Source organism: Geospiza fortis, unplaced genomic scaffold (genome assembly GCF_000277835.1).
Source record: "Geospiza fortis unplaced genomic scaffold, GeoFor_1.0 scaffold506, whole genome shotgun sequence".
Taxonomy (NCBI): domain Eukaryota; kingdom Metazoa; phylum Chordata; class Aves; order Passeriformes; family Thraupidae; genus Geospiza; species Geospiza fortis.
The window spans coordinates 726,189-738,630 of record NW_005054493.1 but is presented as its reverse complement, the minus strand read 5'-3'; the positions used below and the strand labels follow the sequence as shown (position 1 = coordinate 738,630).

Sequence of the window (12,442 nt, the reverse complement as noted above, 5' to 3'; positions counted from 1 at the left end):
AGACTGGTTATATTTGCCTGGTTTTAGTATTGGTGGGTATTAGCATGTAAATTCTGGTGTGTTGAGCCTTACCCTCAGTCTTCTTGGAGAGAACATTTCAGAGAGACAATAAGATGATGATGAGGTTAAAGTAAATTGTTGGGAAGTTGAAGTCTCAAGTAGAAACAAATGAGAAATAAAACCCTTTTTAAAAGTGGATGGAAGTATTTTCTTGCTATTTTTCATCTCCCTGGCTTGAGTGAGTGTGTGTCGTGAGGCTGCAGAGATTTATATTACAGCTCCTAAGCATCAGTGCTTGTTCAGAGTCTGTATTATTCTGGCCCTTTTTATTCACTCACCTTCTAAAGATGTAGTGTAAATATTTATCTTCCCTCTGGCCCATCGTGCTGCCCAGGACCCAGTGCTGTTAAACACTCTTATCACCTCATCGTTCTTATCTCCTGCGATCCCTGCCAGCTTTCAGAGTCTGTCAATGGGAACGAGCCCTGCACCTTAAAAGGTGCCACAAATGAGCAGAAAGGAGATATGGGGGGAAAAAATACCTTAAAATAAAGAGCACACGTGCTACCCCTCAAAAGGGCAGGGTTAATGTAGAGGTTTCCTGCTGTGCTCGGGGAGGAGACTGAAGGTGTTGAGGTGAGGTCTCGGTGTGGAGCAGCACTCAAGGAGGTGTGGGGTCCCCTACAGACCCTTGTGCTGGTGTGGAGGGTCCAGCCCCAGCTTCATCACCAGTATGGGGTCAGGCTGGACCAAAGCTCACCCAGGTAACCAGCATAGATTTGGTTTTCCTCTTTCTCCACTGGTGCTGAACAAAACAGGTGAGATGGTGGAAGAGGGGGTGTCTCCCTGTGGGTCACCCTGCCCCTGCACACAGCCTGGAGGGTGAATGAAGCAGCTCTGAGCTATCAGTGTTTATACAGCACTGCTTTTATAACTGCCCCATGAAGCCACAGTCAGACACTGGCCAGTCAAAGTCTACTTGAAATGGCAAATTGTGTCTTACAGAGTGCACAGCATCTCAGCAGGTTTAGCCAAGCCATCTCCTTGTCTCTGCCCTTCAGTCCAGACCTTGTGTTAGGTTAAGCAGGGAACAGAAATTCCCAAGGAATGAACATGGGATGGCAGCACCAGTATAATCCCATCAGCTATAAGACAGAATTCCTGTGCAGCAGCCACAGTACCACTTAGCAGATAAGGCAGTTGGTCCATCTGCGCTCGGTCCATCTTCTCCCGTTTCTCTTGCTTAAATTTCTCAGGAGCAGAACAAAATCCTGTTATCCAATAAGTTATCCATGGTAGTTGGATTTTCATTGAGTGACATCTGCCACATGTAGGAAGTACCAGTGATTTTGTAGCATCTTTGTTTTGATGGGTTTGGTAGACGTGGACATTGGGTTTTCATCTCCCAGAAAGGTTGTGCAGCTCAGCTGTCACCCTAACATGGCCAGATGTGCCAGGAGGCTGTAGAAGCCACCAGGGATGGCACTTTAGCAGGCAAGAGGAAATCTTGGAATCAGATCTGTTGTTGGTCAGTCTGGGACTGAGCACTCCTACATTTGAGTGTGTCATGGTCTTTCCTTCCTGGTCACTTTCTGTCTGCCTGTGTGGGTTCTGCCATTTTCATGAGCTCCTCCTTTTTACAGATGGAGAATTGCTAAAAGGGCTCTGGGACAAGGGCCTAGCAGTGCCTTGCAAACCTTTACAGAAGGTGTATTGATGCTTTGAGCCTGGCTGTTGCCCTCTTTGTGTTGAAGCTCACCAAATCAGAGCAGGTTTCCTCCTTTTTAACCTGTGACAGTGGCATTTTCCCAGCTGATACAGAGGCATGAAAGGGCACTTCTCAGAGGCATCCTGGCTCAGTGTTGGCCCAGAGCTGCCTATCTCCTGTTCCCCACTTACCTTTACTCAGCACCTTCTCTTTGGTCCATCTGCTGAGAGGATCCATCTGATCACCGCTGGCATCTCTTGGCTGCAGAGTGCTCCAGATCCCCTGCTCCTGGCTGATGCCAGTGGGGTGAGGACAGAGGCTTGTACCTGCCCATTCCCTGTTTGGGATCATCCATCCTAACACAGACACATCCTGGGAGAAGGATGCTCAAGAGGCCTCTGCTTTCTGCTGCACATCAGGAAATACCCCTTGCACCCAGGCCAGCTACAATTCATCTTCACTCATCTTCTGCACATGGTGTTTGATTGCAAATCAGACACTTCCAGTGCCTGGCAGGCAGTATTTGTTTCACATAATATTTGTTTCACATAATTCCCACAAAGGGAGCTGTAATCCTGACTTTCACAGCCCATCTTTGATTAGTCTCCAGGTGTGACCACTTTGCTCTGAAGGCTCAGCGTGGCCATACCTGGAACAGCTGGGTACATCAGGCTGCAATTAGCCACGGTGCTCCAAAAAGCCAAATCAAAGAGGGATTGAGATCAGCAGCTTCCCGAGGGCTTTCAAGGCCTTTAGTGAGTGACCACACGAGAGCTTTTTCCATTTACCTGGATTAAAATTTGTCACAGAGGAAATAGAGGCAAACAGCACGGCATCTGAGAAGTGTAACAAATAGCATTTGGCCACTGGGCTGGCTCAAAGCAGGGGGAAGATCCGCAGCGTAAATAAAGTGCAAACCATGTTTGCATAACATTGGATTAATAGTTCTTTTTAAAAACCACACTGGGATTAAAGGGATGCATTTCCTATGCCGAGACCTGCACTCCCTCCTTAGCCCAGCAGATGCCAGGAAGTACATCTAAGAGAAATAAAAAACCTTGTTATCCCCAGCCAGCTGCTGAAACAGCAGTGCTTTCTGCAGGCCTTTGGAAGAGGAACAAATGTCTCTAGGATTCCTGGAGCAGCCCTGTGTGTTTTAATAGGGAGTTCTGCAGCAAAGCTGGGAAGGGGTTTCTGCTGCGTGGCTCCAGTCCCATTCACCTGTGGGTTTTGTTGGCTGCAGTCTTGGAGGTGGTGATGCAGAGGGGAGCTGGATTCCCATCCCCCAGCCCACACATTTCACATCCTGCCTTTCCAATAACTCATTCGGAGCGCTCCTGCCTCTCCTTCCCCAGCCCTGCTGAGTATTTTGCTGAAGTCAGTGCTGGCCCTGTCATTCCTCCAAGCAGCCATGTGCTTAAGGAGAGCTCAGGGGCACTGGCTCACACTGGTTACCTTAGTGTGGAATAATCCATGGAGGCTGGCTGTGATTCCCTCAGTTCTTTGGTTTGTGGTACCATCTAATTGACACCCATTTGCATTGTGCTCCCCAGTTTGGGCAGAAATAGGCTCCTGGAATGAGGCATCTTCAAACACTGCTCTGAGTGACATGAATGGGACATGGAAGGAAAAATCAGACCCTCCCACCCCTTTGCTTGGGAAAGACATGAAATGGGTATTTAGGCAGCAGATGCCTGTTACATCAGGCTTTTTATCCCTGTTGCTGCCATGGTTGTTGTGTTGGTGCAGTGTCCCAGAGCAAAGCATGGCACCTCCCACCCCAAAACACATTCCTAATTCCTAATTCCTCAGCCCAACAGGCTTAATATCAAACAGAATAACACACTGAGAAACCAGAAGACTTCCAGCTATAAGTGGAATTTTCTTGTTCCTTTCTCTTTTGCCTGCTCCAGAATCTACGGCAAACTGTAGAATTTGCACCTTAATCCCAAAGATGATGGTAATTAAAAACTTAAGTCTCCATAGACAGATGCAAATAAATTAAGGAGGCAAAGAACTGAATTAGAGGCTAATCCTGGTTGGGGTAGTGAAAGCAAAGGGGGCAGTAATTCTTTCCTTCTGTTATTTCACCTGTTCTGGTGGCAGGGGGAGGCTGTGACAGGGTGAGGTGCCTGGGTTTGCAGTGCTGGATGTGAAGCATCAACTGTGGTAGAGCCCTGGGGAGGGGACACAGGAATCTGAGAAGGGGACACACTGCCCAAAGCATTGCAGCTGATGCAGTGGCTTAAGTGTTAGCTGGACCAGGGAGCTGTGTGCCAACACCTACAAATCTCACACTTTGCTTTGCCCTTGCACTGCAGGTGTTTCACAAGGATGAGTTTGGCAGCTTGCTTTCATCCTTGAGACTCTGCCCTTTTCTGACTTGACAGAACTTAACCTGGGTATTGGGGTAGACCTAAATTCTGAAGGCAAGGACCTAAGATTTATTCAGGTGGAAGAAACTGGGTTTTTTCCCCCTGTGGGCTCCCTCCTGTGTGCTGAAGAGCTCAGTGCAGTGAGCTGTGTGAGCATCCCAGTGCTTTACCCTTCCCTCAAGTAGTTGACCAAAGCTGGGTTTGCAGTGAAACATCTTGCACTAAAGCACCAGGAGTAGTGAGAATCCCAGAGTGAGGCCATAGGACTGAAATCCTTCATTTTTATGGGCTGGAAGTGATAACAGTATGAACTGAATTATACTCACGTCATGACGTGATCCACGCACTCTTATGGGTGGATAGATATTGATTATCCATCAATAGGGAGTGATGGTGGATGATGATTCAAATCCCAGCTGTCAGGTAGCTGGGTGTCCTGGCTGTTTGTCTGGTCAGTTAAAACATTGCTGGGATTCAGCCTATTTATTTAAAACTGGGATGTGTTTGTATTACCACAATGTTACCTACACCTCTAAAATCAAGTCTCTTTCTCTTTTTCAGGATGGGGAAGGCCAGACTGCACTCCATTATGGTAAGCTGCCTCTAAGCTTGGCTCTTCCTTCTTAGCAGTGTGGATTTGTAGCTGGAGTAAATGCTCTATACACAGAAAACAAGTTCCAGGAGAAAAATGAGCAAGGAAGCTGGATTTGATTAACCAGTGGCTACCTCCACTAGCAAATCCCAGGATGGTAAGGGTAGGAGAAAATTGCTGCCTTCCCTTCATTCTCCTCTGCAAATGTCACCTTAAAGCCTTCCTTTTTCCTCAATTAATGATGCAGATTTTCCCTGTACACCTCTGTGTCTCCAGGATGTTGGTGTGCCACCTGCAGAGCCAGGAGTGGCTCTGGTTAGGGGATGCCAAATCCCTTGGCCTTCGGAGAGGCTCTGTGCCAGTTTTAACAGGTTACAGAGGTCAGGGGAAGGGGACAAACAAGGGGGCCTCCACCTTCGTGTGTCCTGGTGCCAAACCTGTTTGATCACAGCTGAGAGAGCAGCAGCTTCTCTACTACCAAAATCAGCAGAGGCAAGTCACAGTTGGTGTCCCTCCTACAACTACAGGCTAATTAGATCCATGATTTAATTGAAAGATTGTTCTATCTCCAAATGAGAAGAGCAGAGACTGAAGTGATGTGTGCGGTGCTGATGTGCGGGGAATAGGAAAAAAGTATCAATTTAATCTGGATCATAATCTCTTTCCCAAAATTAAGACATAGCCAGTTATTGTCTTGTACTCTCTCTTGATGCCTGTCACGGTAATTAAGAGCATACTTGTCATTCTGAAGTGTTTGTGTCTTTCTCTCTCTTCTTGATCTCTCCACAAGGACATTAGCAGAATAGCAAAATTGCTTTGCAGACATCAGTCCAAGGCACAAGCATTTGGATCTGGAGCTAAACTCCCAGATTCCAGGGTCCCTGAACCAAGACTGTAGTTACAGTAATGTGTGATTTCTCCCTCTGGGATCTTTCCTGTAGGATACTCAATGTTTCAAATTCCTGTCACTGTGACTGGAATGGGGAATCTGTTGCTTAGCACAGCATTGTCCACAGATGGACAGCACTTAAAATGCCACATTGCCTCTTTCTCTTCCTAAGCCATTCCACACTTCGGGCATTCTCTCTCCTGGGAAGATGTTTTTCCAACTCCTGAGGGGTTCACGGTAGGTTGTGCAAAAGCATAGCACATGTGTAAGTTATCCAAGAGCACTTGCTTCTAGCAAGCCCAGTATGTGAAAGGAAAAGGTGGATGCATCGCCTGAGTTTAAATTCCATGCAGATGGATCCCTCTGGCTAGGGACTGAGGCAGTTGTTCAACACAAGCAAACATAACTGATATAATGAATATTATTTCAGAAATGGTTTCTCTGATCTACCCTTCCAGCTCAGGTGTTTCAATAACTACAGTTTCTCAGGATTTTCTTCCTAAATGTTTGTGAAGTGTTGAAATTTTTTCTTCCCCTTGAGTATTGTCCCCTCTCTCCTCCCTGTGTATCATCTTTGGGAAGCCTCTCTGGGTCGCTGGCACCCAGGCCTGGTGTTCCCATGGGTGCCCAGCTGTCCCCAGGACATCCTCATTCCCTTTCTTCTGATCTGGCCATAAATCACCCTGAGCTTGGAAACAGCTTCTTAAATGGGTGACTGGGTTGGATTCAAGTGGCTGTTGGTGTGAAACTGGAACTCACTGTCACCTCCCAGTCCCATTTTGGTCAGCACTTCACAACCCAGTCGTTAATTGCAGTGGGGAGGCAGGAGAGCTCCTATGGACACCACCTCTGAGCAGAGCAGTGCCTTCACAAGGCTCTCCCTTTTGCTATTCACAGAGTCCAGGGAAGGGTTAAATCCCATCACCGAGGCAGCCCCTGCTTTTAGGGTGTCTGCATCCCTTTTTATGAGCCGGCAGCGTGGCCTGACAGCTGTCCTTGTGGTGACAGCTCTCCTGATTACAGCCGGTGTCAAAGCGCATCCTGCTGGGGGTTATAAATCCCGGCTCCTTCCGATGGCCGCTGACCCCGCCTTTCATCGGGGGTTAAGCGGAGGCCACCGGGGGAGCCGCGACTGCAGCCCGGGCTGTGTGCTCGGGGCTGAGCAGCTCCTTCTCCCCAGCTCCTCTGCATCCATCCATCCATCCATCCCCGGGACATACTGAAATCATCGCTGCCGCCTCTCCCCGAGGAAATCAAGGCTTCTCCAGCCGCGGTGGCCGCGGAGTGGGCAGGCTCCGTATCCTCCTGGGCACTCCGGCTTCCCTGCGAAGCACCATCTGCTCGGCTCTGTCTGCGCCGGGCAGGGCAGTGGGAGGGGACCCTGGAGGGGAAATAAATAATAAAAAAAAAAAAATTCATCATCCGAACCCTGAGGATTAATGGAGTCGGGAGGCGAACTGCGCTGAATGGAAATTCATCTTCACCCGTGCCACTGTCAGGGCTGCCGCTCTGGCCCTTGACAAATCGAGGGTCCCAGGGTGTGATAAATCCAGCAGCTGTGCTCGTCCCCAGGGATGTCCCCAGCCTGCTCAAGGACGTGGCACCAGACGAGAAAGGCACCTTTCCCTGTGGGGACCAGCTCCCCGTGCCCAGAAGCTGCCCCCATACCTTCCTTGGCACCTCTGGAAGTCTGTTTTCTGCAGAGGGATGTGCTCAGCTCAGCCTCACCCACACCCCCACCTGCTTCCTCACCAACCTGTTTCCCCTTTTTTATCCTTTCAATATAAGCTCCAATCACACATTGAATTTATTTTAATGAGACATTACTGCTTGTCCTTTTGGATCAGTAGGAGACTGCAGAGTAATGCTAAAGACACTCTAATTACTAAAGGAGTCGGTTGCTTTATAAAAACACCCAAAATATGATTAAAACCAATTGCTACCAATGCAAGAGGAAGCTGCCAGCTTCATGGCCTTGCAAGGCAGGTTTTGGCTTCACTAGGGTCTGAGTTGCACAGGCTGAAGGGAAAATCCAGGCTCTGGGACTTCTGCTGATGTCAGCCGAGTCCCGTTCTCCAGTGTTAAGTTTTCCTGATTTTCCTGGTTCCTTTTCTTTTAGCATCCTTAGGTAAGACATCCTAGGACAGAGAAGAGCTCAGGTTGAACTTGACTCTATCTTAGGAGAGAAAATGAGGGATGAAAAAACAGTTACCAGTGGAGGTGTGGGGAATAAAATGTGTGCCATTAACAGCTGTCCCAGGCCATGGGCACAGTCACCTGGAGCTGGTGCTCCAGGATGTGGTGGCCTCAGCTATAACCCATCTGAATTTTGTGCAGAGAAAAGGGATGGACAAAAGCCAGGAGCGAGGCAGTACTGAGGATGTCGTGCCTGGGATGTGCTGCCTGCTCCCTGGGAGGTGCAGGAGGCAGGTGAGGGCCAAGGGCTGACAGATCCATTAGAGATGCTGAATGCTTTATAAATTCTGGGTACAGAGGCAGGCAGGGAGCACTTTCCCAGGTGGCACTGTGGGGTCCCTGCAGCGCTGCAGTAGCACTCTGGGGCCCTTCCCAGCCTCTGTCTTCCATCCTGGATGGGAATGAGCCTTAGCCAAGCTGTTCTGGGCTCCCTCTGTGTCCCAGGTGATTCCCTGCAGATTTCTCAGCTCCCAGCACCTCTGACTGGACTGCGGGCTCTGGGTGCTGCTTGCACCCCCTCAGTACTCCTGGTTTTGCATTGCTCTCACTCTGTCCTTTCTCCTTCCCGTGCACTGTTGGATCCACAGCGATACTTTGTGTTCTGAGCTCTGCCCAGCCGTGCTCTGCCGAGCCAGGCCAGCTGCTGAGCCGGCGTTCCCTGCCTCCCGCTACAGCCACCGCTCCAGAAACGCCCATCACCGCCACCCCTGCCAGCATCCCCGCACTAACCCTTCCCTTTCCCCCCTCCAGCTGCCACCTGCGAGTTCCTGGACATCGTGGAGCGGACATGGGGGAGCTGCTGCTGCAGGCGGGAGCCGACCCGGGGCTGCGGGACCAGGAGGGCTGCCTGCCCGAGGAGGTGACGGACTCCAAAGCCATCACCCGGGCTCTGCAGCAGCACGGCCCCGGCCAGCCCTGAGCCCCGCGGCACAGAGATGCTCTGCAATAAACACCCCTTGCCCCCCTCCCTGCTGCCCTCCCCAAACACCTCGGGGGTTCCAGGGGACCTTTCAAAGCACAGGGTCTGGCTGGGCTCTCCAGCACGAGGGCCGAGCGCATGCCCTGAGCAGGGTGGCATCAGAGCTTGGTGTGCTCTGACCTTCATCAGTATTTGAGGGGGGAGGGAGGGGGGAGAGGGCCTGCAGGAGGCCCCAAGTGTTATTTTAATGTATCAAACACGAGTACTGTATGGGCTGTCTCACCAGAGCAGCGTGGGCTGACCTGTCGGCTCCTCCCTGGGGATGCAGGGCCAGGTGAGATGCTCATCTCTCCCGTTCAGGCTGAATTTTGGGTTGTTTTATTTTTTTTTTCCCTGGGTCCAAACAAATAATATAAATAAAAGCACAGTGTTGGGATCAAGCCAGGCTGTGTTTGTTTGGTTTTGGTTTTGGTTTTTTTTTTGCAGAGGGTGACTTGGAAGCCATAAGAATGGGAGGCAGCTCAATGCAGCCTTGGGAAGTTCTGCTGGAGCTCTTGTCCTGGGAAGGGAGAGCTGCAAAGACAGCAGGGTCATACAGGTGTCTGTCTGTCCCTCTGGTTCTCACACAACACATGTTGCTAATCAGCCTCTTCAAGCTGACAGGACTTTTACCCCTTTGCTGAATTGAATGGCTTTAAACGCCATCTCAGCAGCTCCAGGGTGTCCTGCTGTGTGTCCATCCCTGGAATGGCTCCTCAGGGCTGAGGTCTGGTAAGAGCTGAGCACAGATAAACCTGCACCCACCCTGTCATCCCTCTGGATCTCTTTCAGACACTTCAAGATCTTCTCAGCTGGTCAAGTACCCAGAAAGGGGGGAAATGTGCCTTGTGGCCATGGCTGAGTGAGTGTGGGCTGATCATGGGCTTTGGTGCTGCCCCATCCCAGCTGGGCCCACGGAGCTGCCAGGGTGGGGTTGTGCTGTGGGATAGCTCCCAGCTGGGAGGAGGCTGCTGCTCTGGGGGGGTGTGTGGCAAGAGGAGCCCGTGACTCCCCTGTGGGATATTGCCATGAGTTTGCTTTTCCCAGACAAGATTTACAGCCTGGGGGGAGCAGAGGAAATCTCCATGGCCGTGACAGGAAGCTGCTTGCCCATCGGGTTCTGCAGCACATCCAGCCTCAGGAACATAACTGGGAACGTTCCCTTGGCTAAGGAGTGGCTGGGCACAGTGGGTTTGGCCCCTCACAGTGTCTGTGCCTCCTGCCAGCGTTTGCTGACACTGACAAAATCACTGCGCTGGCTCCACCACACCACACACAGCACAGGCTCCGTGCTGGGGACAAAATGGCTTGGGCAGGTTATTTCCCAATAATTTAATATTAAGCAAGACCCTCCTATGGCTTCTGCTCCCCTTGCCCCTGCCCAGGGCAGCTGCAGGCTGGCTCATCACAGCCTGGCACTTTTGCACCCGGATGCAGATGAAGCAAGGATGCCAACCCCAATAGTGGGGTCACACTGACTTTGGTGGCACCAAGGTTGGGGACAAGCAAGGCCACCTCTCTGCAGGGCAGTAATGCACAGCCACTGCCTGGCTTGATGGACAAGCTGGGTAATAAAAAATCTCTGTTAAAGCCAGGATGAAAAGCAGCAGCCACGGTGCCGGTGCTTTCAGAGAGCACATTTGGGGCCGAGCGCTCAGCCCTGGAGATGTTTATAGCACTTTAGGTCTGTTTGTGAGGTTGGAGCCTTTCCAAAAAAAAAGAAAGCAGGGGTGAGGGTGGGGGGGAGGAGAGAAAGACATATATTATTGTTTATAATCTGCTTTATTCAGCCAAACCTTTCCCCCAGCAGCCTTGCGGATTGCTGTTAAATCCCTTGGTGCCTTTAACTACCCATACAGAAAGTGGTTAATGTGCATTCACCCTAAGCTTGGCATCTACTCCAGGAAATCACTTTAATTGAGAAGCATTAAATGTTAAAATGATTAAAATATAGAAAGCAAACGCACAGGTGCCCATGGAGGGGCTTGGAGCCCTCTGTCCCTCCTGCCTGGCACGGCCCTTCCATCTCCCCTGTGCCCGCTGAGCACTGTGGTGGCACAGCCAGGCACCCAGTGTCACTGCTGCCAGGGGGCAGGAAAGCTGTGCCACCTTGGGCTGCCATGTGGCAGCCATGGAGATTCCCACCCCAGACCTCTCTGTGCCAGCAAAAACCAGGACACGATGACCAGTGCCACTTGTTCCATCACCCAGGGATGTCAGTGCCACCATCCAGACATGATCCAGGCAGTCCTCACCCCAAAGAGCCAATGGTGCCGGAGCAGGCGGTGCCAGTGGTGAGCACTGCCCTCCCACTGAGGAAGAAAAATCCCAAAGACAGAAAATCCCAAAGACAGCAGCTGCTAAAAAGCATCCCGAGTTTATTTGCCATCGCTTTCCCTCACGGCGAGGGGGTGACTGTACACATCTCATGCCAACACACTAGAGGCAGGGTACAAAAGCAACGCCCTGGGCCCGAATCCGGGGGCAATTTGGGGGGATCATTTCTCCCCCAAGACATGGCAATAAATAAGGTTTTATTCTTTAAAATTTTTTATTATTAGTCTTTTCGTTGGGTTTTATTTTTTTTTTCCTTTTTATTCCCCCAGGAAACAAGACTCTCACTTTGTGGAACTGTACAAAATTTACACAGCGAGGGGAGGAGGCATTTGGCCTTGTTGAAGGGGGATGGGAGCAGCAGGCACAGCTCTGCCCCGTCCCCCTCCCCACCAGGGCCGGGAGCTTGGCACGAAGCAGCACCCAAGGCTGGGGAGGGGGAGGCACGTGGATGCAGCTGGGGCAGCTCCTGCAGCACCAAGGCACCCAGCTGGGGGGCAAGGAAGGACAAGGACAGACCAGTGATGTGCTTTCTCGTGTGGCTTTTATTTTTTTTTTTTTCTTTTTCTTTTTCTTTAATTCTTTTTTCCCCTCTGCTTTTGGAGCCTCCACACCTCTGGAAGGAGCCTGGACTGACTGGATCCAGCCCCAGCCCTCCCTGAAGGGCAGCCTGGGATCATCAGCATCACCCCAGAGACAGAGAGGGTGCAGGGACCCCATGGCCAGGGCATCCCTGCGGGGCTGGGGCAGAGTTGGCACCCTGGGCAGAGAGTGTGGGGCTGGATCTTATCCATGGGGCTCAATGTCTGAGGGTAGGGGCTGTGGCTGTGCTGGGGCACACAGGGATGTGGCTTTTGAGCAAGGGCTGGTGCTGAGTGAGCCTGGCCAGGAGCAGACCCCATGGGGCTGGTGGGATGTGCCAGAGCCGCCGGGATCCTTCCTGGCTGCCTGCACTCACCCTTCAGTGCCACCTGACCCACGGCACCAAAGGAGGAGGGTGACCCACACCAGGAGCATCTCACAGCCCAATCTCCCCTTCCCACCACCATGCAGGTGCTTCTGCAGCTGTCAAAATTCCTGTTCCCCTGTGTGGGAGGAATTTTTTTGCAATGCCCTCAGAGCAAAGGTTGCCCACCTCTCTCACGCACCCGTCCGGTGGCTGCTGTGCAGGTGCCAGCCCCAGGCATCCCGGCTGGCCCTGCCGTGGCACAGCTTGGCCAGCGGGCATCCCGGGCTGGAGGCAATTTGTTTTTATTCCTTCCCCTCGCGTGACCATGGTACAAAGCAGCGATGCTCCTGCGTGCCCGGGGTTAAATCGCGGCCGCTGGGCCAGGAGCAGGCAGGATGGCCCCTGGGCAGCGGGGCTACGGCCCCGGCAAAATAAACCCTT

The 12,442-nt window shown here is 51.5% G+C and overlaps 1 protein-coding gene across 1 annotated transcript in view; it reads left to right on the top strand.

The window, feature by feature from the left end:
• Positions 1-9,123, top strand: part of ACBD6 (acyl-CoA binding domain containing 6) — an 85,463-nt gene extending 76,340 nt beyond the window's left edge. Inside the window, 3 exon segments of the mRNA XM_014310179.2 lie at positions 4,645-4,675; positions 8,511-8,551; positions 8,554-9,123. Coding sequence (XP_014165654.2) covers positions 4,645-4,675; positions 8,511-8,551; positions 8,554-8,679 — 198 coding nt within the window. The 3' untranslated portion in view covers positions 8,680-9,123.
• The last annotated feature ends 3,319 nt before the right edge of the window (positions 9,124-12,442 follow it).